Below are 25,193 nucleotides of genomic sequence, written 5' to 3' on the forward strand. Positions count from 1 at the left end.
CTAGGGATTGGTAAAGCATGGGATGATGGTCAGACTTTATCTTCTCATACCGAATGGATGTTGAATAATATATTCATGAGCGTCTGGATTATCTACCCGGATCCTAAGTACCCGATGTCAAAGAGTTTTCCTGAGTATCAGCCCTACAAAATGGGGTTGGATGACGTTCATCAGCTGCATTGCATAGTATGTCGACAGGGTACCATTATAGCCCAATTTTGAACAAGTTCATACATGTATGAACTGGGACAAATTACACATTTGGTCTGTTGCAGCTGCGAATGCAAGTCCTAGACACTAGAGGTCCGACCACGATGGAAACTGTTGTCATGGATACGGAGATCATATATAAGTACTCCTTTCTGAGTACAAGAATCAATTGTGGGAAATTGTGATTTGGGTTTCCGGTTCCTCTGATTAGATTGTAATTGAAAGCTATCTCTTGGAAAAAGAATGATGATGATGAATTATTCAATGAACTATAATATGCATGATTTCGCCCTCTGAGCGTATAACCGCAGCGAGCCAAAACGAGGATCCGCCATTGTAGTTCCCAGGACTTTGACAATATGATTAAGAGATAAACCATGCCCTCAAGTTACATTTCCCCATCTATACTATTTGGTATATGAGGCAACCCCCTCCGTAGTCACTGAGGTGTTGTAGCTTTGACAACAGCGCTGATACTGCGAGCAGTGTAATCGATATTGAATTTGTTGAGCCCACTAAAGGAAATAAATATGTCAGTCCAACGATTATTCCCAAAACATGCGTATGAAACTTACGCAATAGAGATTCTCCCAGAGTCCTGAAGATAAACATGGTGCTTGTTCCGGAGCAGAGCGACCTGTTCCACAGAGAGTCCAACATATCTAAATAAGGTCAGTATGGCGAGTCTCCTGGTCCGATCTCGGTAACACTTACGAGAACATCCCGCTCTGATCAGTGATGTGCCGCCAGTCACCTGGTGTTTCTAATTTTTCAAGTTCTTCCCTGAGTGCAATTCGACGACTCTTGAGTTGGTCCGCCATGTGACGCACTTCCTGCCGCCATTGGCGCTCCAAGATATCATCTGATAGAACTGTTTCAATAATCCTGGCCCCGAAATCGGGCGGCGCGCCAGACTCCGCTCGTGCGAGTAGTTTCAAATGACTTTCTAGCCTTTTTCCCACTTCCTCGCTTGGAGCAAGAATAGAAAGAATTCCAACACGTTCGCTGTAAAGCCCAAAGGATTTCCCGTATGTTGAGACAAAAACAAGCGGGATTTCTTGCTCGGCAAACAAACGAACGCCTTCAAGGTCCGTGTCAATGTCTCCCGAGGCAAAACCAGGATATGCAGCATCGAAGAATGCCAAATGACCGCGCTGGGAGAAGATCGAGGCTAGCTCTCGCCACTGGTCTGGCGATGGATCACATCCAGTTGGGTTCTGGGCTCCAGACTGAAGAAGAACGACTGATTGAGCTGGCAGCGATTTGATAGCCTCTGAAAAGCTCACAAAATCAAATGCGTTTGTCTTGCTGCTAAAATAAGGCAGAAATTTGGGGTTAATTCCCGCAGACTCGAATAAGAAAGGGTGATTCACTGCGACTGAGTCAGAATTACTTTCTTATGTGTGACCAAACAACCGCTTACACCAAGTCTCGCTGGGAAGGAAAATCTCTGGGTTCCCGTTTTCCTTCCACGGTCCATAATGATTTTTCAACATAACTGCGCCAACATGGCATCCGCCACATGCGCCGAGTGTCTGCGTTGAAACTATCCTAAGAATATAAGTCAGCTCTGGGCCGAATTTGTATAGAGCATATCGGACTTCTGTTACCTGTTTTCCCGCAAAAGACGATGATCTGGCCCAAAAAGCAACTTGGCGCCCAAGTCCCTATAAAGCTGGGAACCTATAGCAGAAGGGCGATACTCGTGATGCCAATCAGGATCATTGAATATTCTGTTCTTTGCCTGTAACGTGAATATCAAAGTTTTAGTAATGCATCATAGGTGTAGAATGATAAAGATTTGGGACGTTTTATATACCTCTTTCACAGTTGGTAGCACGTAGGCTTTCCCTTCATCGGTTTTATACACGCCCACTAGGAGATCAGTTCTGTTGGGATCGGTATCCGCTCGGAACTGAGTAATGAGGGCTTCGAGGCCCTCTAAACATGGTTTCTTAGTTTAGGTTCATGAATGTGTCAATTGTATCATTTACCTGTTCGGCCCGCTGGGACATCTTGAAAAGGATTTGCTGCTATGCTACCCATTTTGTTTTTGATGGCGAGTAAAGAAAAATGGATTACTATCAAATCTTATATCTGCGGGGAATGGCTTGGAGTGATATGTGTCTGGTAGCACGCTATGCAAAACGCCATCATGTCGCAATATTAGAAATGTGCTAAATAGTCTACTAGAATATTAACTTTCCGTCAGCGACCATTAATATGATCAGCCTGCTCGCGATATCGGCCTTGTTCTTTTCACTAGTGGTGAAGGAATGAATAACTGAGACATCTATCGCATTCACATCTACTCCGTACACAATATGATGAACTTTATGAGATAGGGACTAAAAACCTGGATAAAACGATTGCAACGCAATAGGCGAACAAAAACATGTAATAGTAGGTATTGGTATTCAGTCTCACCCATACTAATAAACATATTTGCATCCGGCTTATACGCGCAGTACTCGCCGTGGTAGAGGAAGCCACGCACGTGCCTGGGTTAGCGTTTTTTTCCCTTTTTTGGCGATAAGGATAAATCGGAACAAGTGGTCGAGAAAATATAGGCTTTAACGGCGGATTAAACCGAATGATTCAGTTAAAAGAAAACAATAAGAACATACAATAGTGAGGATTCGCTGGTGACTCTATATTTGAACAACGACTAGTCGCAAGCAGCAATCACATTTGTTGATATCGAGAAAGCGCGACAGCCTCTGATTCCGCTCAAACCATGGCACTACATCGGTCCCGTAAACTTGATGTCATATCCTACGCCTCTACTTGAAGGCAGCGAGTGTGGAATCCTAATCCAGATTGTGGGAGAAGTCTCCTAGTAAGAATGTGCCAACTGTCTCCAAAGCAATAGGCCCTAGGCGAAGTGTATTCGCTTCCGTGATCAACTTGTCAGTCCAATTTAGCTGTTAGTGCCAGTCTGCATATTTCTGCTCATTTGTTCCGTCCCTATAGCTATGACAAAATCTCTATCTATGTCATTTAAATACTTGCAGGATATGAGAGGTTTTCATTCTAGTTTCGAACTTTAGGAATTAAACGAGTGCAGTGCCTCGCAGCAACCTCGTCCTTATAAACTAGCCTCTCCTAGTCAATGACATCCGGAGCTCGCAATCTTCCTACAATCTAAACATACACGATGCCTCGAACCTCCTTTCATCAGAGAGGCAAGAAGCTGCTACGGTCTCTGCCTTCGCAAATGATGTGTTATGAATTCGAATGGAGCCACACCGTTAATGTTTTAGACACAGATGATTGTGGTTATAAGCTTCCCGAATGTCGCGACTCCCTCTAGAGATCCGGTGTTATTATATTTAATTGCACTAAGGGGTCACCCGACTGGGATGGAGCTTCCATGTAACGTCTAGTACGTGTTGAGAGAAAGATATTTCCAGAAGGCCAAACAGGGCGCGACTGAGAACCGCAAGCATCAATTAGAGAGACTATTGATCTTTTGAAAGCGACTTGGACAAAGCGGCTATTATTATTGGAGCATCAGATAGAAGCGAAGCTACCATAGGAGAAGGGCAACGAAGAGAATACCGACGCTATCTTGCTTGGATTCCCTTCGAGGCCTAGGTTAAAGGATGTGATTCCTACGCTCGAGATCCTTCAGGTGTCAATTTCTGTTTCTTCCTACAAAAATCATTACCGTTGACATTTTCAATCTAATTGTATTACAATGAGACCCAAGGAGTTCTGCGCAAAGCCCAACCCAGTAGGTTTTCAATCAACAATGGGCGTTGATTCTTCAAACTTGAGAGAAACATGAAATTCTGTCTCCAAAAACCTCTCTGGCACGGCTTCTAGTGACTAGCAGAGCATGACGTTGATGCAACAACATGAAATACGGTTACCCTTTTGTTTTACTCTTTTGTCAACTCCACTGGTGGGACGCCGATGTCGTGTGCCCAATATAACTTGTCAATGTGCCCACCGTCGCTGCATTGGAATATTGCTTTCCAGAATGCTGGCCCTTGGTCCGAGCCCACCCAGCGGCCGCGTCTAGATAACTCGTTGCGTGGAAGTAGCCATGTGAAGGTGTCATCTTCATAGTGTTCAAGTGGAAACTTCTCCGAATCAAGCCCTTGCAGCCTCCAGTAGAGCTGGTTGTCCTCCAAATCCACAACAATCTTGAAGACATCAATGGTATCCCGGTAAGTCCCAGTATACACCTCAAGTTCTCTAGGTGATGTTCCATTCTTCCGAGCCAAGGCTAGCTCCCCTACCAGTGCAGGATACCACTTCAGATTTTCAGCGACGGATGAATGAGCTGCTTTGATGTAATCATTTCTTTCGGATTTCGGGACCTCAAGGAGCTCTTCAAGAACGAGTTGGCCAGCCCAGTCAGGAACATCATTTAGGGCTAGCGAGTTCGACAAAACAATGATAATATTATCAGTGTCTGGAAGTAGAATCACAAGTGCGAGGGCGCCAGGAAGGCTACCCTGGTGGAAAAGAAGAAGCTGCGAAGGAACGCCTTTCCCAGCAAGAGGCATCCCGTCGGGCATCAGGTCAGGATTGATTCCGATCTGACCTAGCCGGTTAGGAAGCTGGGCTCTACCCCATCCGAGTGCATATGATAGCTCATTCCTTGAGGGTTGATCCATAGGAATTTTAGCGGAAGTGAGATGCGGAACCTGTTTAAAGGGAGAACCTTCGGTCGCTCCCTTTCCAGTGGTGAATTGATCTTGAAAGCTAGCGGCGAAGGTTTTGTATAACTTTGAAAGATCACGAACGCAAGACCACGCGCCACCACTTGGTCCGGCATACCAATCTTGGCCTGCCTTAGGGCCAGGAATTGGGACGGTAGAGCCATCGTCAAGTGCATTGTAGCACTGAGCGACATTTGTGATACCCGATGGTGGAGGCTTAAGATAGGTTCGATCTAGGCCGAGAGGATCAAGAATGCGGCTCTGGACAAACTCAAACCATGAAACGCCACTTACTTCCTCGATGACATAGCCAGCAAGGTTATATGTAAGATTGTTATAGGACATTCTTGTCCGGAACGGAAGAAGGCGCGGCTGTGAATTGATGTATTTGAGTCCATCCTTTCCTGAAATGAGAATGTTGTTCTCGGTCCCGATGACCAAATTACTGGCCCAGGCCATGCCTGATCGATGAGATAGGATATCCGTAATAGTTAAATGATTCTGCATCGTCTCATCTCTGGAATTGAACGATGGAAGAACGTCCTTGACCAGTGTGTCCCAGGTGAGTTTACCCTCGTCCACAAGAATCGCCATCGCGGAAGCATTTAATCCCTTAGTCAACGAACAAATAGGAAAGATCGTTTCATTAGTGACAGGTAGACCGGCCTCTGCATCTCGGGCGCCCAAGCTTGTCTCGTAGACCGGTTCTCCCTTCGATATGACTGCGAGCGAGAGCCCTGGAGTTCCGCCAATGCGCATCAATTCTTCAATGGTCGGACGGAGGCCATTGAGTCGTGTAGGGAGTTCTGCCATTATGAAGGCTGCCCAGGATGCTGCGAGAGTTAGGTAAACCTGGACTGGGAAAGAGTATTGACGATGAAGTGGACATAACTGACAATGATTAAATCGAGTCTGGACGAAGGGCTACACTCTCCCCGATCTCAGCGCTGATAGAATTGTAAACAATATATTAATGGGCGTCCGAAGGGCTTTCCGTAGCTACATTCAAAAAATAGAAATATCCTGGAGGTTCTCTACTGCGGGGCAGATGCACGCGCACTTTATTGAGCGCTAGCATTAGCGGCCTGTACGGGGGGTTTTAGCGACCATCACGACAACTGGCCTAATTGGGCTAAGACCTCAGTTATAGGGTAAGTTGACACGGTGAGCGGGGCGCCAGAAACGGCTTGCATTGCACCGTCGTCCTGCCCCTTTCGGCATGGCGCTCTCAGGCTGGCCCCCGTTCGGGTTTAGTGCCGTCCCTGGCCGCTTTTACTACGCCTTTCCATCGATGAGCTCCTTCGTCATTGCGAATGGCCGGTGCCGAAGTCTGTTTTGGTCATGGACAATGTATCGTTTCACCACTCTGAGCGGATTGCGCAGATGTGTGCCGATGCAGGAGTGAAACTAGTTTATTTGCCTCCGTACTTGCTGGATCTGAATTCAATTGAAGAATTCTTTGCTGAACTCAAAGACTTCCTAAGACGCAATTGGGGCTACTACGCAGATGATCCCGACCGAGAATTTAGGTCCTTTCTCGAACGATGTATTGATCAGGTTGGGACAAGAGATATTGATCAGGTTGGGACAAGAGAAGAAAGTGCGAGAGGCCACTTTCGGCACGCATCCCTGACCGTGGACGATTACTCGTACAGAGTCATTTTCGTATACATACTATTGATGCTGGAATCCGAGCGGTATGTATAGGAAGGGTCGAAATAGTTTTAACCGTTTAACACACGAATTCTTTCTATACCCTCTGTCAAAACACTGTAAACATCTACTACGGTTACTCTATGTATGCGGAGCAAGAGAGCAATACAGTAGCAGGTTTGGAGATAGTGCCTTTGCATTCACTGACGCAGTTAGAAATAAGATATCAGTGGAGTAACTGCCATGGGATCCTGTCCAATACTTACATAATAAGTGAGGTATTTTGAAGCGGTATTCTTGGGCTGTACAGCACCTAAAAGTGCGTGTCACGCCCGCCTCGCCTTGGCCTATTATCGATCTCCTCCATTGACCAATTCCACCGATACCAGTAGCGACTCTTGAGTAGTGAGTAGAAATCACTTAGATGCTGGCTCAATAGCCTTAGCAAACTTTGCTTTGACCTCCCTGATGTATTTATCGGCTAGCAACTTCTGAATAATCGGCTGCGCATTGTGCTCGTCGAATGCTTTTCGTCCCGTATAGCGCTCAAAGAAATGGAAGATATTCAAGTCATCTCTATCCCGGGCAATACAATAATAGACCGATCCTGGCTCGAATTGTGCAAGTCGAGTCGTCTCGGCGTAGACAGCTTCGAGGGCGTCTGCATGTTCCGGGTAGGCGTAGACAGTGCCGAAGACCACGAATTCGCCCTCCGGGATTGGAGGAAATTCGGTCAAGAGACCTTCAGAATCGAGACGGGACATTTTATTCTTGGTGTTCAGAACCTGAAAGAGGAGCTGTCGAGGGATTGGTGGACTAGTGGGTCAATCTCCTGGTAATTGGAGGGGCAGTATTTTTTGAGGGCTGGTTGTGTGCCGTTAGAGCTTGTATATGACGGTTTCCTACTTGTGACAAGGCAGATCAAATCACAGGGATGTGTCATTCGACGAGAACACTAAAGCTGAGGAAGGAAGAAGAGAAGGGAAAGGGAAGAAAACGTAAACCAACATGTTGTAGGGAGTCATCGCTTGGCCAATCAAACGCTTTCCAGACTACAAAAGGTGCAAATACGGTTCTCGAAGTCTTCTCGCATATTGCCTTATCTATACTTTTTTTATAGACATTTCGAACTTTTTCGAACCAAAGAAAGTGTGGTTCGTTATCTTTTTAAGCAACAAATACTTCCCAGGCGGATCAATTGAGTACATACTCATAAAAATTGTACAGGTTTCAACTGTGGTCGGCTTAGTGGTAAAAGAATTACCCTTTAATAGCATCAATTGGCATAATAGAGCCCTGTAGAGTGGATACCAAATCCAATGGCAGATACGTTGTTCCGATAGGCGAAACAAAATACCTCACACAACCACCGGCTCACGTATAACCAATGGAAGCGTGGTATTTAGCTGACAGGGAGTACAGGCCACGTGTAAACGTAGGTGACCTGATATTGCGTAGAGCCTTGACAACGAAGGGTTCCGAGAGGAATCAGGTCTCGTACTCCACTCGGAGTGGCAGTATTGACCAGGTTATGTATTTCTTATCTGCTCCATCCGATAATGAATAATGATTTCATGTTAGAAAAGCAAATTGTGTTATTAACAGTCTAGCCGTATCTAGAAATAATAATTAGTGACAGAAATCTGACTGTATCAGAAAGTGTGATGGAATTCAGTATGATAAACTCTCTGACTAGCAATAAAACAGGATAAAACGCGCGTGTTTACATAGACAAGTTCCTAGTCCATACATGCAGGATAAAGGTGGTTTGTTGGGTTTGAGGTCCAACAATAGTCCGAAGTTCGATCGGGTGAATATTTTTTCTGTATCTCACTTGTCGTTGTACTCGGCATTTGACAATTAGTTATAAACTTCTTGCGGGACATTCACAGCGTGACGGTTGTCCGATTCCGCAGCCATTCTCCATAGCGATAGAACAAAATCGGCACGGGCGCAAATGCCAATGCTAGGATTCCCAACAGCGTATTACCCCATCCGTAGTTGAGCGTCGAATACATATGCGACCCAGCAAGAGGCAAGAAGGCCCCGAACATCGAGCGGAGGAGAATATTGGCGCCCAGTGCAGATGCCGCCGCTTCCGACCCGAACAGGTCCACCAGGTACAGCTGGGAGGGCATTATCACAAAGAAGGCTCCAAACCCAACAATGAACGTCCCGAAGATTGGAACCATCCAATGTACCTGATAATATGCTGACCAACCGTAAATAAACAGCCCAGGTCCAATAACCGGCGGGAACCACATCATCATGACCAGTCGGTACTCGGGCTTAGACTCCTGGACATTGTCCGCTGCCATTCTCGCCTTCAACAGCCAATCGCTCAAGATGCCAAACGTGATTAACCCCAACAATTCACCAAGCCCTAGTCCCAGGTAGGCCAGACCAGAAATGCCGGTGCTGAATCCATACTGGCCCTCGAAGACCAAGCTAAAGGTGGCAAAGAGGAGGTATAGAACGCCGAAGATAAGAGCCACGTAGATGGATAAAACGAGGACGATCGGCGAGAATATCAAGAGTTTGGTAGGGCGTATGAGGGCGGCGATAATGATCTGCTGCTTTGTGAGGCCGCGGTCAAGCTTCGATCGGAGATGCAGGTTCCCGGTTGCACGTCGCAAGGATGCGGCCTTGCGTTGCAATAGGCTGTTGGGATGTGTTTCACGCATGAAGATAAACGCACCGATACCCGCTGCTGCCCCCTGCCATAGTGTTAGAATTATGGATATCAGCCGAGAGCAAGACCACATACGAGCATCGCGACCACCCAAAAGGTCCATCGCCAGTCCTTTTCTTCAGCAACAAAGCCCCCTATCACCGGTCCCAGAACCTAGACCAGTTAGTATAGTCGAATCAACTAGGTAGTGGCTTGAAGTTACATACCGGTCCCAGAAGGGGGCCTAGGCCAAACAAGGCCGCTGCCGCACCACGCTTCTCAATCGGGATGACATCGGCAATCGTTCCACCGCCAAGAGACAGTGGCGCCGCTCCCGCGCAACCAGTGATAAACCGGAAGACCATAAATTGAGCGGAAGTCTTACTCATAGCGCAGGCCACAACGAAAAGAACAAAGATGAAATTGCATATGTGGTAGACGATGAGACGTCCGTACATCTCGGAGAGCGAAGAGATGACAAGAGGGCCCAATGAAAATCCCAGCAGATAGATACTGACGGCCAAAGTTCCCAGGGTCATGTTAGTGATCTCCAGGTCCTGGGAGACGCCTTCCATCGCCGGAGCGACGATGGTCGAGGCGATGTTGCTGGTAGCTTAGGTTAGTATGACCAGTTACTTTATCTCCCGTGGGGGTTCACTTACACAACCATCGACAAGACGGCCACAATCACTACATGACCAAAACTCTTGGTGCCAGACCAGTTGAGAGGGTTCATGGGGTCATCTGGGCCGTCCCAGTCGACCATATCGTCCTCAAGTTTATGCGTTGGCAGCTTGGCCACCTCCTCGTCTGTCGAAAGGTTGACTTTGGTCTCGTCATTGCTAAAGAGCTTCATCATAATTCTGCGAGCTGTACTCGATAGGTGAAGGAAACAAAAAGGAATTGTGGTCTAAGGACGGGATTTGTGCCTTTGTACTAATGGAGAATGCCCCTGCTGGTCGCTAATGGAGATGGATCATGAGGTTTCTTCCGGATAAATGTCCACAGAGGGAGTTAACTACACGTTGTTTCCTCCGTGTTGTAATGGCCGAGCCGATTGGCTTGAAGCCAGGATCACGGTTCGGAGGGTGCATGGCTGGTCAGCTTGGTTGCTCTAATAATAGCCTGACCAGGAACGGAGCGGACAAATAGACGGATATTAGGGAGTCGTATGTGAATCAAAAGATGGAGGAATAATGGATGGAGGAATTGAAGGAGAAGTTGGAGCGGATGAATACACGGAGGAACATGTTCATCCGATTGGGTAGAGAGCTGTTAATCACCTCGCGCCTTACCTGATCAGGTTAGAGCATAGCGGATGAGCGTTTACTTCCGATCCATCACCATCAGACAATCCAACTACACCTCCATCTACCACCATTCTTCGTACTAATACACGTTCACTGCATCTAAAAGCTATATCTATTGCTTCTGCCTATGTTTCCACTCTCTATATGACTATATAAGCGTGCTCTACAGCGAAAGCATACCCCACCCCACCCCATGCATGACGGAAAACATGGAGACCCTCGTCTAGTCTACATAACCTGTCTGCCAGACAAGTGCTCTGACCTAGTATATCCCATATTATCACACAGTCCATAGCTGGAAAACGCGCACCTACATATCCCTAACAGCCACGATGGATCATCCGCCCACAAACGATCCCAGCCTCCAACCAGCTTCCATCAATCGTCGGAGCAAACCCCAGCTCTCCTGTAATCTATGTCGTCGAAGAAAGTAAGTACCAAAAATTCTCAACTTTCCGAATGAAACCTAGCTAAATTCTCCGATAGGCTCCGATGCGATCGCAAGGAGCCCTGTGCGACATGTACCGCTCGTGGATTGGCGCTTTCGTGTGCCTATCCTAGCAATCAAACCCCAGCCCCACGCCGACGGCCGCCCGGGCCGTATGAGACCGACAGGAGTCGCCCCCGAGCAACCGTTCACGACCGTTTAGGCCAGTTGGAGCAGATTGTTGTTTCGCTGATGCAGAAGACCACCTCTGGTGGCCAAGACCGGCCGGACCAGGATTCAGTCGCGCCGATTCCTCAAGATCTCCCTGAAGAGGGCTCACGGGAAGGGGCCACCAATTCTGAAGACTCTCCAGCTCAGTCCGAGGGTGGGAATGTATGGTTTAGCTCTTCAGACGCCCAGTACGTCGGGGGAACCCATTGGGCTGCCATCCTGGATGGGATCGCCGACCTCAAGGAGCAACTTGAACGGGAAGACCACGGGAGCATGGAAAAGCCTGCTATGCTGCATACTTTCCTACTGTATGGTTGTAAATCAGCGAGTAAAGAAGATATCTTAGCAGCTCTGCCCTATCGACCCGCCGTCGATCGTTATATTTCCCAGTACTTTAATCGGTTGGACCTGGCGTCATGTAAGCCCATGATCTACAATATCCGAACCTCGGCTAATACAAGGCATCGTACTCTTCAGCCTGTCTACACAGCGGTCAGTTTTTACGAGAGGTATGCGAGCGACTTTGCCGAAGGAGGAGTAGACTATGGTGTTAACAATAACAATTGCAGTATGAACGGTTCTGGGAGAATCCATCCCAGACCTCGGTCATGTGGCTTGGTCTCCTCTTTTCTATGATATGCCTCGCAGTGCTGGCTTCTAGTTCAGCAGACTCCAGCTCATCTCCGGGATTCCGAAATCCGTTGGTGGATACATACCGCGAAAAAATAGTACAGTGCCTCATTCTAGGCGAGTACACCAAATCCGGGCGTTACGTGTTTGAAACTCTATATCACTACTTGACCATCGAGTATTCTATCCGCAAGGATGCTGACCAGGACATCTGGATCCTTTCGGGAATCTCAGTCAATATAGCCCTGCGCATGGGCTATCACCGGGATCCGTCACACTTGCCAGGCATCTCCCCATTTGCAGGAGAGATGAGACGGCGGGCCTGGGCCACCATTCTGCAGGGAGATATCCTGATCTCCACCCAAATGGGTATGCCACGCATGATTAAGGATTGGCAATGTGACACAGTAGAGCCTCGTAATCTGAATGACTCGGACTTCGACGAGGATTGCTCCGAGCTTCCCATGTCAAGGCCAGAGACAGAGACCACCACTGTTTCGCACCTGGTTGCTCGACGACGTATCTTTGCCGCCTTGGGTGTGATCGTTGATTTCACCGCGTCGGTGCGACCAGTGACCTACGACGAGGTAATGCGACTAGATCGGATTCTGAATGATGCGGAGACTACGATCCCTGCCTACCTCCGCATGAAGGCCATGACCGGGGCGGTGACTGATCCCCCGCAGGTGATTATGCATCGTCTCTTCCTCAGACTGATGTTTCACAAGGGTCAGATTATGCTACACTGCAAGTACCTAAGCCGGGACCCAGCCACGGTTTCCGAAAGTCACACTTCATACTCCTACTCGCGTACCTCTTGCATAAAGGCAGCCTTGGGTATTTTGGAAATCCAGCACATTTGCGACGAGGAAACCGGTCCAGATGGCCAGCTTTATACAATACGGTGGAGGGCTTCCTCCTTCATGAAGCATGAGTTTCTGACAGCCACGATGCTGCTGTGCTTTCTCGCACGACAGCCAGATGCTCTGACTGAGGGTCACAACTTGGATCAAATCATAGCAGCCTTAGCAAGGGCGCATAGTATCTGGATGAGGTCAAGGAATGCGTCAGCGGAAGCGAAGACGGCAGCAGACACTCTCAGCATTGTTCTTGCTCGACAATCAGGCGATTCTGATATGGGCGAAGATGGCCAGGGTATGAACAATAACTTCGCCCTAAATCCAGGTCAGTCGGCCGTCCTACTTTCTCCCCGTGTCCCTGCTTACAATTTCACAGCTCTGCCTATGTCCTTTCCCGCCGAAGGGCTCAATGACAACGGTCTAAGGGAGAATTTTTCTTATGGATTCCCCTTCATAGGGTCCAGTCAAATGTTCATAGGCCCAGCCATGATGATGGATCCGAACCCCGCATGGCAATGGCAAAAGGTTTGTTCCAACTCCGTTCCTCTACAGATGTACCACTCACCATTAAAACCTAGTATTTTGAAACCGAATTACCGCAGGATCCAGTCTAGGGCATCCGTGCAGAGTGTGGAGTTCGGCATGTTGCGTTTGGGAATTTTTCGGTGGAATACCAGCTTAGCTGATATGGCCCCGATGAACGACCAGGAGCTGGACTGCCGTATAAAGAGGCTTCGAGAAAGATGCCTCGTGAACGCGGGGGTAAGAAGCGTCGGCAAGCAGCTCGGCTTCAAGGGACCAATCCGGAGCATCGCTCTCGAGGCTAAAGAGATGATGGTCAAGCTCGCGAATCAGGTCGCGCACCCTCTTGGAATGTTAGATAAGCTAGGCGCCCATACGCGGCCACTGAGCGCCCTTGAGTGCGATGCGCAGCGCGTCGACTATACAAACCTAAAAGTAACACCTGCAGGATCCTAACTTAATTGCCTACATGGCACGCCCATTTGCTCCATTTGTTTCATGTTGATGATCTTCTGCATGTCGGTTAGAATATTGGCAAGCAGCTAGCAAAAGAAAAGAGGGTATCCGGAAACGAACGACGCACGGAAATCAGTGATAGACACACAAATGCTCCAAAAGTCTCTATCCAACGCTGGGCTTAATAATATGATGTATACGCATATTTGGTCCCTTTTGGTTTTGTTTTTTGTGTTTTTTTTCCTTGCCAATCCCCTTGATCGGCTATTCTAAGCTGAGTTACCCCGCGGGTTGATTAAGCGGCCACTTAAGCCTCCTCCTATACTACATACGTAGTTGTAGTACTATGATAGAGAGGCGGGAATCGGCCGATGCCTATTACTAGTCAGCCCCGCTGGGCAATCAGGTTTCTAGCTAAAACAACTTCCTGTCACTAGAAACCCGACATCGACTGCTAGCAATTTAATTGAAATGACTTATTCTTCAGAATTCGAGCAGCTCATGAACCAGGCACAGATCCTGACGATTCTTGAGAGCCTGGGGTGAGACTAACCAACCTTGTAACAATGTTGCCGCTATCGCACTTCTAAATATAGTAAAACTTGGCTATTAATTCATGGGTTTATAGAGTGGGTTATCGCAACGGCCCGTCCCGCGACACCTATATACTCCACTCTTCTACACAACAAAAACGTTTATCTCGTCGAAAGCGTCGAGAAACCGGATCTTTACACCTTACTTAGTTTAAGCAAGATTCCAGTTTTCCTCCGTTTCTTTTTACGTCCAACGTCACCGAGACCCCCGAAAGCCAGACCGACCGAACCGAACCGAACCGAATCGGACCCGAACGCAGAAAAAGTTGATTCGCTAAAATAGCAGATTCAGAAGAAGATAATGCCGGGGTAGAGAGCAGCCGCAGTGTTATTTCCCAGAGATAACGTCGATAACAATCAGTTAGAGAATGGGCTCAAACGTAAGATCACAATACACAGCAGCACCCTATAAAACAACAGATAAAGAAGACCTAGGGAACAAAACTCCCAGAAGAGAAACAAATCAAGCTGACCAAAAGTCCAAAGCTTCTCAATGATGGCAGCGACCTTGCACGTAGTAACCTTGCACGTTAGAAGCGACAAATTGAAAACTCACTCACCATGTAGCCTCCAGGAGTTACTCAGCGAGTTGACTAGTAACCAGTATTAACAGGTCCATGCCTCTTTATATTAGAGAGATGGGAACATAATCTGTATTTTGTACAGTTATGAACTAAGTCGCTTCCTCTTTATCTAACATTGATTTCGTTATGGGTATGCTCCGCGCAGTCCGATCACATCTACTTTAACCACTGTATACATTAATCATCGATTGAAAGACTTCCGAGGGCTCAAGGTGTTAAATATTAAGTCCAAATATCCGATTGGATACAAGGTAAATTACCCGGAATATTCACAGACCGAGCGAGGGTCCAGAAAACACACACATAAGTGCATATATTGTTTAGTCATGTGGTCTATTTATCTTCGTGTATTTATCCTGTTTTGTTCCTCGGAGAGTTTCATAGTGAGGAATTTAATCATACTTTTCATACAGTCGGATTTTTATCATATCCCCCTCTTCAATACGTATGTATAAATTTTGAACTAAATACGACCAGTGGAAAGAGACGAAACGAGAAAAGGGATGGAATTACCATTTTGGATAGGGAGATATATATTGAACTACCATTTTAATAAACCACCAGCTGGTGACCTAGTAATTTGACGGGCAAATGCCTATCTACTTGCTTGTAGACTCGGACATTGAGCAAAAGCCGAGGCCAATGCAACTGCTCCTAGTGTTTCCCTTGATGTCTTACTATTTGGTCGCTACTTACCGGAGATACTTTATTACAGAAAGGATCGAAATAAATTTCACGATTTACTATTAAAGATTCTTTCTCGACGCCTCTTTTTGTTAGGAGCTACGATCTAATATATGAGATCATGAAGGTACTATATGTGTATTGTAATGAGTGTAGAACTATCGAAAGGGGGCGAAAGCAGAGGTAGACCCTTGGCTAGCTCGTTTGACAACATCGAACTTCTCTTCATGCTTGCTCAACAGAAGTAGCCTATCTTGGCTTTGACGGCATAATCGACCTCCAACAGCTCATCATAATGTGACCATGCCTTGAGATCATGCAATTTGTATCTGCTCTACCCGGCACGACCAAGTTTTGTAACTCTCGTGGATTAAACGTTATCACCCATTTTCATGATGGGTTTATTAAATTCTATGTAGACGTTAATGGAAATAAATTTGTCTTGCTACGCAAAATGTGCCGTCCGGCCAAAATCACTTGGCCGATCCTCTATCGTCACGGCAACTCCATAGTTAACCATGATATTCCCCCTGTCGCTTGGATGCGCCAATTTCTCCTGGCTGCTTGACGGACTGGTAGAACGGTATGCACTGGCGGACTGATATGACTCCCCTTTCCCCCTAAAACTATTCAATGCAATATCTCCCCTGTACGCGCCCGAGCGGTGTGAAGGCATACCACTGCCTCCACGCCCCCGTAAGTTGTATGAGTCGTACGGGTAGGATGTCTTGGAGGGCGAGATGGCGGTTTTAATTACGCGATAGAGGCCGGGGCAACAACCGATCATGACGGCTAAGAGAATGGCAGTGAGTAAAATGGTTCAATATGCAAATGAGATAGCGGGAAATAAAGCATACCGATCGACGCCTCGATGGTTCCCCATACCGCTAGCCACGATGGAGGGGGGACACCGTTTTCAGTCTCACCCAGCTGCACGACACGGATGGTGGATATAATAATGCAAACCCAGCCAAAGCAGAATAGTCCGCCAATGCTGAGCTTCTGTCGGGGTTTCATCTGCAGGTTCCAGATAAGGCGGATGGGGAGAATCATGACTTGATGGGGTTTTAGATCCGTGATCTTCTAGGAACAGGGGGAAAAAACGTACTCGCTAGGTCAGTGATTATATCTACAGCATATGCGTAGTATAAGCTGATGACAGCTGCCCGGTGGTCGCGATCGGTGCCGCATTGCCCTGCAGTAAACCAGGCATGGAAGCTGGTGCATGAGAGCCATGACGAGATAATACAGCCTATAATAAACTGAGAATCATTTCGTCAGTTATTTGAAGACTCGAACTCGGGCTAGAAATCCATACCAGGACACAAGATCCCATAATAACCCACCAGGCGATGATGTATTTTTTCCCAACTAGCAACCGCTTATACATCGTCAAGAGCGAAAACTTGATCATCCACAAGCAAATCCATAGCGAAGACGTCGTAACGAAGAAGACGGTCTGTAATTTGAGTCCGTCGTCCGAGATGGTGGCATAAGGGGCAATCCTCCCGGCACCGACATCTGCTAACCGCAAGATGACAGGGGAAATGTAGATGTAGAGAATGCTCAGTTCCAAGAAGAATATGTACGCCACAATCAGAAGGTAGTCCTCAGCCTTGAGGTCCTTGAAACTTCGAATGGACCCAGCAAAACGAATGACTATAACTAGCGAGGTGAGTACAATCAAGCCAATGCCAGTACCTTTGATGGTACTATGCCCAAAGGTGCCCGTAGCCTCTCCCATCCCTTCTTGTGAGACTGGATTTTAGTAAGGCACCAGGAGTCGCGTGGGGCCACTGTCATCTATATAAAGCTATTTTACCAGAATTTCTACCACATGGCAATGCATTATCTTTAGTTTAAGTTTCGCAGATTGGGAACTTGCTGCCACCACTATGCTCATTGTTTTAAGGTATGCAAGGATTGTAAAACTCCAACGAGGGGCAATCTACTCATTCGTTTTGAATGTTACTGCAGGAATTATTGAAGATACATGCCCCCACCAATCCTGGACCAATCGCTGAAGAAATATATAGTATCGGTGGGGTAAACGAGCCGTCCGTCCGCCCCCGGCTCTTCCACGGTTTTGATTACAATGTGCCACGGGCGCCGATGACGGGCCGGGGCGTACATCCATGGATGGAGAGATCTTGGAAAGATAATCTATATTTAGGGCTATTTAGGGCTCAGGACATGATCCAGCATAATATCAAGAAAATAGTATCTGGAATATCTTTAAAGGAAAAACCCCCCCCAAAAATGAACAAAAGCGACGGCAGTTTTGATGAATGCCGGAGGAAGGCTGGGTAGTAATGCCAATTGAGTTTTGGCGTCTTGTCTCAGACTAAACCGACACCTGCATAAGCCACGGACCTCCGGAGCATCGGCTACTGCGTGGCGTTCTGCATTAGCGTGCTCGTTTAGGAAATTCATAATATTCCCCCTTTTTCAAGCTTATGTCTGGTTTGCGACTCGAAGAAAAAAGAGAGTTTGTAGGCGAAAGGAATAACTTTATCCGAGAATAAGATGGAGGAGAAGGCAACAAGCGCTGGGGCCGCCGAGTCTGGGAGGTAATACTACAAGTCCATTGTTATGACTAAAGGGCTAGCTTAATAATTTCGGGCTGCGCCGCTTCGCTTATATTTGGAAGCGAAATTGTTTTACGCGTTTACGAAAGCGAATACCACCTCCAGGGCCTGGAATTCAGTCAATACCATAATATACTACGATTATATGACCCCCCTTAATTACAACTAACAACCGACACCAGGGACTATCCTTGGAACCTCATCGGACTAGAGCCTTTGATCAGCTAACCTCGGAACAAGCTAAAAGACTGTAAATTTCCTCCTCTTAAATCCCTTTTTTTCTTCCTCCTCAAGTCTCTGCATTTGTCCAGACCTCGCAGTTGTTTGCTGTGTTTTGGTTGCTTATCTAGCTTTTGGATCATGCATTTCTCCACCATCATTGGCGGGTTATCCGCGGTTGGCGGGCTGACCCTGGCCCACGCCGCTGTAACCAACCCAGTTATTGAAGCCGAGAATTTCAACGTCACCGCCGCATTGGAGAATTTCGGCGTAGATGTGTCGAAAATCCCTGCATTAGAGTCATATACCGACCTTCAGGCACGGTCAACCGAGAAGGCCTGTGCAGCTACTGTAAGTGAAAAATTGGCGTCAATAGCAAAACCGCACTTTGAGCAATTGCTGATTCCAGATTCTAGTGCGCAAGCTTGAGCCTCCTTTTTGGCTCCAAAGTGTCTGCCCAGAAGTCTGAAGGGTACAACAACTTCACTGGCTCTTTCTGGTCCGTGCAGCAAGAAGAGGTCCAGCCTCACTGCGTTTTCCGTCCTACCAAGAACACGGAGGTCAGCACTGCAGTTTTGATTTCCCGTTTGACTGGTTGCGAGTTTGCTGCTCGTAGTGGTGGTCATGCTGCCTTTACCGGCGCTTCCAGCGCCCCTGGTGGAGTCAGCATTTGGTTCAAGGATATGGACACCATTACCCTTAACGAGGACAAGACGGTCGCTTCTATTGGTCCTGGAAATAACTGGCTCTCTACCTACTCTTTCCTTGAGCCCTATGGTTTGGCTGTTATTGGAGGTCGTGCCTCTAGCATTGGTGTTGGTGGTTTCGTTCTGGGTGGTGGAATCTCCTACCACTCCAACCTGCACGGATGGGCTTGTGACAATGTCGAGAGCTTCGAGGTGAGATTCCACACCTGCCAGACCCTCCAGAAAATGAATACTAACAATTCCCATGTAGGTTGTCACCGCTAGTGGTTTGATTGTGACTGCGAGTGCAACTTCCTACCCTGACCTCTACTGGGCTCTGCGCGGTGGCGGTAACAACTTCGGTCTTGTCACCAAGTACAATCTGTACACGATCCCCTCCCCAGTATTGTACGGTGGTGCCAGAATTTTCCTCGAGACTGAATTCCCTGATGTTATCAACGCTTGGGTCAACGTGATCAACAATGCCACCGTTGACCCCAAGGCCCAGCAATTCGTCGCCTTCCTCTCGAACCAAGGAATGAACCTTGCCACTGCCGAGCTGACCTACGTAAAGAACGACTCCAACCCCGAGATCTACAAGCAATACAGAAGCATTCCGGCCATTTCAGATACATCCAGCGCCAAGACCCTGGTTGAGTACGTCAAGTACCTCGAGACCGAGAACCCCTTCCACTTGCGCGAGGTGTACTGGCCCATTAGCGCAGCTCTCGACGAGAAATTCGCCAACTGGGTGGTTGAGCTCTTTTTCTCAATGCGCCCCCAGATGGACAATGTTGCTGGCGGCCAGCCCGTGCTGATCTACCAGGCTGTCACCGAGCCCATGTTGCAGAACATGAAGAACTTCGGCGGCAACCCTCTCGGACTCGCCGGCTCCACTAGCCCTGTTCACATTTTGCATATTTCCTTCTGGTGGACTGAGACATCTGACGACCAGATTGTCTACGCGTTTGTCAACAGCTTCATTGAGCAGGTCATTGCTGAGGCCAAGGTTCGTGGCCTCTTCAATCAATACGTCTATATGAACTATGCTGGCATGTTCCAGGATCCCATCAGTGGATATGGTACTGCCAACAAGAATCGGCTGAAGGAGATTGCCAAGATTTACGACCCCAGGGGAGTTTACCAGACTCTCCAGCCTGGTTACTTCAAGCTTGAGGGTGCTCCCGTGACTGGTGCTTTCTAGGCACAATTGGGAACAGAGATGTCATCTATCACTGTATTTAAACTATATGTACAAAACTTCTAGGTTATAACAGATTAAATCACATCATAATTTAATATTTGTGGGTTATATTTCATTGGATACATTGTAGTATTGTAGTTTAATGATATCATTGCTTGAAAGATGTTGTAGAAACAAGAAGCGGCTTGAACAGGCATCCGGAATCTTACAAATTGAAACTGTGGTCTTATCACAACATATCCATGGATATCTGTGAAATTTCCATAGTCCCGGGTTCTAGTTTCTTCCACAATTCATCTTCATTCTCACATTCTAATGTGCCTATATACCTGTCTATACAAGCCTTACTCTTACCAACACCCCCAAACTATCTAGCCAGCCTAGGCAAGGTACATGGGCACCTGAGCATGTGTACCCCGAGGCCCGTCACCTGGGGATCTTATTCCTCTCCCTAAACGCACTAACACATTATCGAGCCCTCGGCTATCACGGTACAGTGGAGGGTAATGCTAGGGGGCCTATCGCCCTAAACTTAGCCGCCTGTCTCGATGGACAGGCGAAGGCTAATAAGAGGATGATTTATTATAAAGCTGTTCCCCAGTTTCATCCATTCCTTTTCAATCCTTAATGATTTAAAGACTTATTACCAACCTATATCGGCTTAGTTTCCTCGAGAAAATGGCCTCGTCGTGTACCAATAGTATCCTCGTCGTGTCCTCGAACAAGTGTCTTTATCGTGTCCTCGCTATATTCTCGCAATGTCCTTAAAGTTGTCTTCGAAGTGTTCTCATAATATTATCCCCGTCGTTGTAAATGGCATAAAATGGCAGGGAATGATGTAATATTCCAATAAAAACCGATGAATTCGTAGGTCATACCCTTTAAACCCCGATTGTTTGTCGATTCATGGAAACAGCCCTAGTGTGTATTGTCTTTTCTGACAATCACACAGTAGATTCCTCCATTGTCTACTTCCCTTTCTCTGGTTTTAGGCTGGCAATAGCAAGTTCCACTTCGGCTTGATGGAGGATTTGGGGCGATATACTACAATAGTCTGTTTCATGGGCTTTTTTCAATTATCAACTCTCTTTGGACCAATTCCCAGCTACAATGAGTTCTTTACAAGTTTATAGCCATATTTTATAATCGTCTGCCGTGGAGTTTGTGGTTTGTCAAAGGAGCCAAACAACATCGTGGTCTAGGCAGGAAAAACCGGACCGCTTGGTGATCGCCACTTGGAGGTTTTTCCTCCTTCCCCCCAACCACACTTCCAAGAGCCTTCCCTTGGTCTCATCCATAACCTGCATCATAAATCCCGAACCTAGGTTATATAAAGAACCTTCAAATTTGAGGAGTTGATTTGAAAAGCTTGTTCATATCTTCTTTGGGAGAGTTGGAGGGATGATGTAGAAGGGAAATTTGGATGCACATTGGGTTCATCACTCCGGTGGGTTAAGAATTAGATCTTAATTATTTCCGAAATAGAACGAAATACCTTGCGGGTCCGAAGGGTGGGATGCCAAATACCCCAAAAATATTCCTCGCTGGTTCGCAAATTTGACGTTACATCGCAGCAATTGGATCCCTTGACACTATAATGCCTTTGAGCCGAAAAGGAAATATCTCAGAGGTTGTAGGTTTTTGCTTGAACAGCAGAGTCTCTACGTAGATCAGTCCTGGCATCTTTGGAATACAAGTGAACATTCGTGAGGAATATCCCTGTATAATGGAGATCATACACATAAGCCTAAGTCATAGGGGCGGAGCCCCTAATAACGAAAGGGAGTGACTTAGGCAAACATCTACATGGTGCATATACAGTCGAAGGAACAATAAAAATGATAGGAACTTCACATCCGGTGTAGCCTAAGAGATAATCATCACTTTATCCAACCCTTAAAGATCAATTCCGACTAGAAATTTAACTCCTTATCACACTGACAACGTTACCCTGCATTTCTCTATTCTCGCCATTACAACTATCATTAACCTGGCACTGGTCTCATCTGCTAATATTAAAGTGGCGGGTTCAACTGCTTCACACTCTGCAAGATTTATAGCAGAATGAGTTCATTTCGCTTCTATTGTTTTGATTTCGTGCTAATACTATTAATTATGACATAGCGACCACTTATTTAGAAGATATTTTAGAAGAAGGTGTAGGAGCAGCATAATGTTGTATAGAAAAGAGGACAATCCCGGAAAATCCAACCTTGAAGAGCAAAACGGCCCCAGTCTACGGGTCCCGGCCTGATCATGTATTGACCAACCAAGCTTTCTCTATCGACACGTATGCGGCCCTGGGGATATGATTGGTTGGGTCATTTAATGTTCGTTGGGATTTGACCGGCATCGGGTCGTTCGTACACTTAGCGGTCAAGTGATAGTCGTCACAATAGAGCATGTAGTCTGAAACCCTTTGTATCCGACACAACTTTCTCGTTTCTTTCTACACCTGAACCTCTAGTTTACATCAATAATTGCGCAAGCTATCCTATTAGATAGGCCATTGAGCTACCGAGGTAAGCTGTGGTCCATACGTAAGCAAAATCTGGGGTTGCATGCATTGATGGGGCGGGTCCAAACGGTAGATCGACATGCCGAGGGTGAGCGCCTTGAGATATGTAGGGGAAAACGATACCTCCTACCCAAAAGAAGGTCCTTGTCATATTTGTATTCAATACATGTCTATGTTGGTACTATCCCTTGAGCTAGATAGAGGGCTCAAAAGAGGTCTCAAAAGACTTTGATGAAGATCAGATGTATGTTGTTAATGAATTGTCTCATACTTTTAGTTATGCTCTCTTAGTACTATCCAGGGAAGGTAATACACTAGCAAATAACATGGATCTTTAATCTTCTGACTTGGACTCGTGGGCATTTTTGGCCCCTTTCTAGCTAGATACCATTGTTAGGGGTAATTAGCTACCATTACCATTACTTGCTATCCAATACTGTCTTGACATTTTAAACCTAGCCTAGCTATCACATATCTGTCTGATTGAATTGAATTTGACTAGATGAACCCCATGATTTTGTTCAAACACTATGGGATTAGTACTCTTATAGGAAAATAGGGTCTCCATTATTAAGTTTTGGGGTGGTAGGGAAGGCTGGCTTTGACAAATCTAAATGAATTATAGGGCCCCGGGGTATGCTCGTGGTTAGGCAAATAGGGTGATGCAAGGGGCTCAACAAAGGATCGACACTGTCTCCACCAATAGCAGAGAGCTCGTCCTCTGATAGCCTCACCATAAGCACTTCATACGGCCGGATTTAAATGATCCGCATAAATCTCCTATTAATAATAGCCGGAGAAAATAGAATAATTCCAAGCCTACGACATGATTCGACACCACTTTTAGAATGCTATGCCACTAATGTATTGGAGTGTTAATGCTGATCATGCATCTGGAGACTCCAGTCTCCTGCATAGTTGCCTCTCTAATGTTGTGTCAGATTTAGGAATAGCACCGGTGTGATATACAGCTTTTAGGGAGAATTGTGAGTGTTTACAAAATGTATAAATATAGCCATATGTCCTGCTACAGGATTCTGTTTTAATCTCAACCCACTCAATCCAATCCAATCCAATATTCACACCGAACGCTCTATCAAAATGAAGTTTATCTCTGCCCCAATCGCTCTTGTCCTCTCGCTTGCTATGTTTGCGGCCGCGGCGCCCGCAGAGCTAGACAAAAACGCATGTACTACCGTGAAGAACTGCGCCGCCAAAAACCCGAAACAGTGCTGCCCCGATCAGTATGGAACCTGCAATAAGCAAACTGGTGAATGCCATTGTGGAAAGACTTGCTATTCTTGGTGAACACCATTGTGGAAAGGATTGCTTTAGTTCCCAAGAAAAGGTAATCTATTCAGTTATACCAGTATCCAAGGAGGCAAAGCTGATTGGGCGTTCTATAGATTATCGTGCTTCAAACTATGCAGAGGTCGGGCTTTCCTATAACACAATCGGGTACACACTTATAGGGATTGAAGTAAGGTCATGTAGTTAGATCGGTCATTACAGTCTTCGAAAGTAAACCAATATGAATGAGTTTATCTATGTCATATGGGTTGTGCTCGCGTAAAGGCTGTAAGCGCAGCTGCACTATAAAGGGTATGAGTATGAATAATTTGTTGGTGAAACTCTACTGGAGCGTGTAATTCTGCCAAAGGTCACTCCTGTCCAAGAGGATAGACACTTACGATGGTGCGATTCCCTCTGACCAGGGTGCAGTAGGGGTCTTGTTGATGACCTTAGCCTACGTTGGATCATAAAACCAGTTCTTCTTCGCGCAGGAATTCCCGTACCAATTCGTCATCTGTGAGAACGAAGCCAAACTGTGTATGGAGCATCTTTGCGCAGTGTTGTACCCGAGCTAGGTAACTCCGATGGCGCAAAACCAGGTGCAGCCTTGATCTGTTCATCCACTCTACTAGAAGTTAATTGCTAGTGGCAGTTGTATATAAGCGGTGATAGAGGGGTGAGGGTAATTTATGCTAAGTGACAGAAATCTGACTGTATGAAAATGTATGATATGAACTGAGTATGTTGGAACTCTCTGACTAGCAATAAATCAGGATAAACGCGCTAGTATAAATAGACAAAATCACTAGTCAATAATGCACTTTGATCGGTTGTATGGAACTGACGTTTGTGGAGATCCAAGGTAAAATTACCTTGTATCCGATCCGGGGGTTTTTAGTACTGTAACCGACCGGGGTATATGGCTCCGGTATTTGATACTAATAACAATCTCACTTGGTGGTGATTCTTCGCTTGTCTATTGCGCATTCACCATCTGGTTTTACTAGATAATCCTCTCAAGCGGTATATCAAGCACATACGACCATAGGGTGTGGAAAACAGGGCTTCCCGTCCGCTCAGCCGTACTTAAGCCACACGCCGGTGAGTTAGTAGTTGGGTGGGTGACCACCAGCGAATCCTCACTGTTGTATGTCGGTGTTCACCCGTTTTTTTTTGATTCG

General features: G+C 46.6%; 8 protein-coding genes across 8 annotated transcripts; 3 read left to right on the forward strand and 5 right to left on the reverse strand.

The window, feature by feature from the left end:
* Positions 1-649: 649 nt before the first annotated feature.
* Positions 650-2,256, reverse strand: N7447_004350 (uncharacterized protein; the record flags this gene model as incomplete). Its single annotated transcript, XM_057228625.1, has 7 exons — positions 650-725; positions 786-872; positions 925-1,582; positions 1,634-1,761; positions 1,821-1,954; positions 2,030-2,151; positions 2,205-2,256. 7 exons carry the CDS (start codon positions 2,254-2,256, stop codon positions 650-652), a joined length of 1,257 nt encoding a protein of 418 aa, XP_057087966.1.
* A 1,838-nt stretch (positions 2,257-4,094) lies between these two features.
* N7447_004351 (uncharacterized protein) lies at positions 4,095-5,696 on the reverse strand (the record flags this gene model as incomplete). The annotated part of the gene is made up of 1 exon (XM_057228626.1): positions 4,095-5,696. One exon carries the CDS (start codon positions 5,694-5,696, stop codon positions 4,095-4,097), a length of 1,602 nt encoding a protein of 533 aa, XP_057087967.1.
* A 1,256-nt stretch (positions 5,697-6,952) lies between these two features.
* N7447_004352 (putative quinol monooxygenase) lies at positions 6,953-7,300 on the reverse strand (the record flags this gene model as incomplete). The annotated part of the gene is made up of 1 exon (XM_057228627.1): positions 6,953-7,300. One exon carries the CDS (start codon positions 7,298-7,300, stop codon positions 6,953-6,955), a length of 348 nt encoding a protein of 115 aa, XP_057087968.1.
* A 1,122-nt stretch (positions 7,301-8,422) lies between these two features.
* On the reverse strand, positions 8,423-10,063 carry N7447_004353 (MFS transporter; the record flags this gene model as incomplete). Its single annotated transcript, XM_057228628.1, has 4 exons — positions 8,423-9,253; positions 9,304-9,381; positions 9,435-9,813; positions 9,870-10,063. 4 exons carry the CDS (start codon positions 10,061-10,063, stop codon positions 8,423-8,425), a joined length of 1,482 nt encoding a protein of 493 aa, XP_057087969.1.
* A 786-nt stretch (positions 10,064-10,849) lies between these two features.
* Positions 10,850-13,643, forward strand: N7447_004354 (transcriptional regulator family TF; the record flags this gene model as incomplete). The annotated part of the gene is made up of 3 exons (XM_057228629.1): positions 10,850-10,947; positions 11,004-11,667; positions 11,745-13,643. The coding sequence occupies 3 exons, from the start codon at positions 10,850-10,852 to the stop codon at positions 13,641-13,643; spliced, it is 2,661 nt and encodes an 886-aa protein (XP_057087970.1).
* A 2,306-nt stretch (positions 13,644-15,949) lies between these two features.
* On the reverse strand, positions 15,950-17,248 carry N7447_004355 (uncharacterized protein; the record flags this gene model as incomplete). Its single annotated transcript, XM_057228630.1, has 4 exons — positions 15,950-16,296; positions 16,362-16,559; positions 16,613-16,766; positions 16,823-17,248. The coding sequence occupies 4 exons, from the start codon at positions 17,246-17,248 to the stop codon at positions 15,950-15,952; spliced, it is 1,125 nt and encodes a 374-aa protein (XP_057087971.1).
* A 1,204-nt stretch (positions 17,249-18,452) lies between these two features.
* Positions 18,453-20,201, forward strand: N7447_004356 (FAD-binding oxidoreductase; the record flags this gene model as incomplete). Its single annotated transcript, XM_057228631.1, has 3 exons — positions 18,453-18,662; positions 18,728-19,210; positions 19,269-20,201. 3 exons carry the CDS (start codon positions 18,453-18,455, stop codon positions 20,199-20,201), a joined length of 1,626 nt encoding a protein of 541 aa, XP_057087972.1.
* A 3,619-nt stretch (positions 20,202-23,820) lies between these two features.
* On the forward strand, positions 23,821-24,027 carry N7447_004357 (uncharacterized protein; the record flags this gene model as incomplete). Its single annotated transcript, XM_057228632.1, has 1 exon — positions 23,821-24,027. The coding sequence occupies one exon, from the start codon at positions 23,821-23,823 to the stop codon at positions 24,025-24,027; it is 207 nt and encodes a 68-aa protein (XP_057087973.1).
* Positions 24,028-25,193: the final 1,166 nt, after the last annotated feature.

The sequence above is a fragment of the Penicillium robsamsonii genome (genome assembly GCF_028829455.1).
Source record: "Penicillium robsamsonii strain IBT 29466 chromosome Unknown utg000002l_segment0_segment0, whole genome shotgun sequence".
NCBI lineage: Eukaryota > Fungi > Ascomycota > Eurotiomycetes > Eurotiales > Aspergillaceae > Penicillium > Penicillium robsamsonii.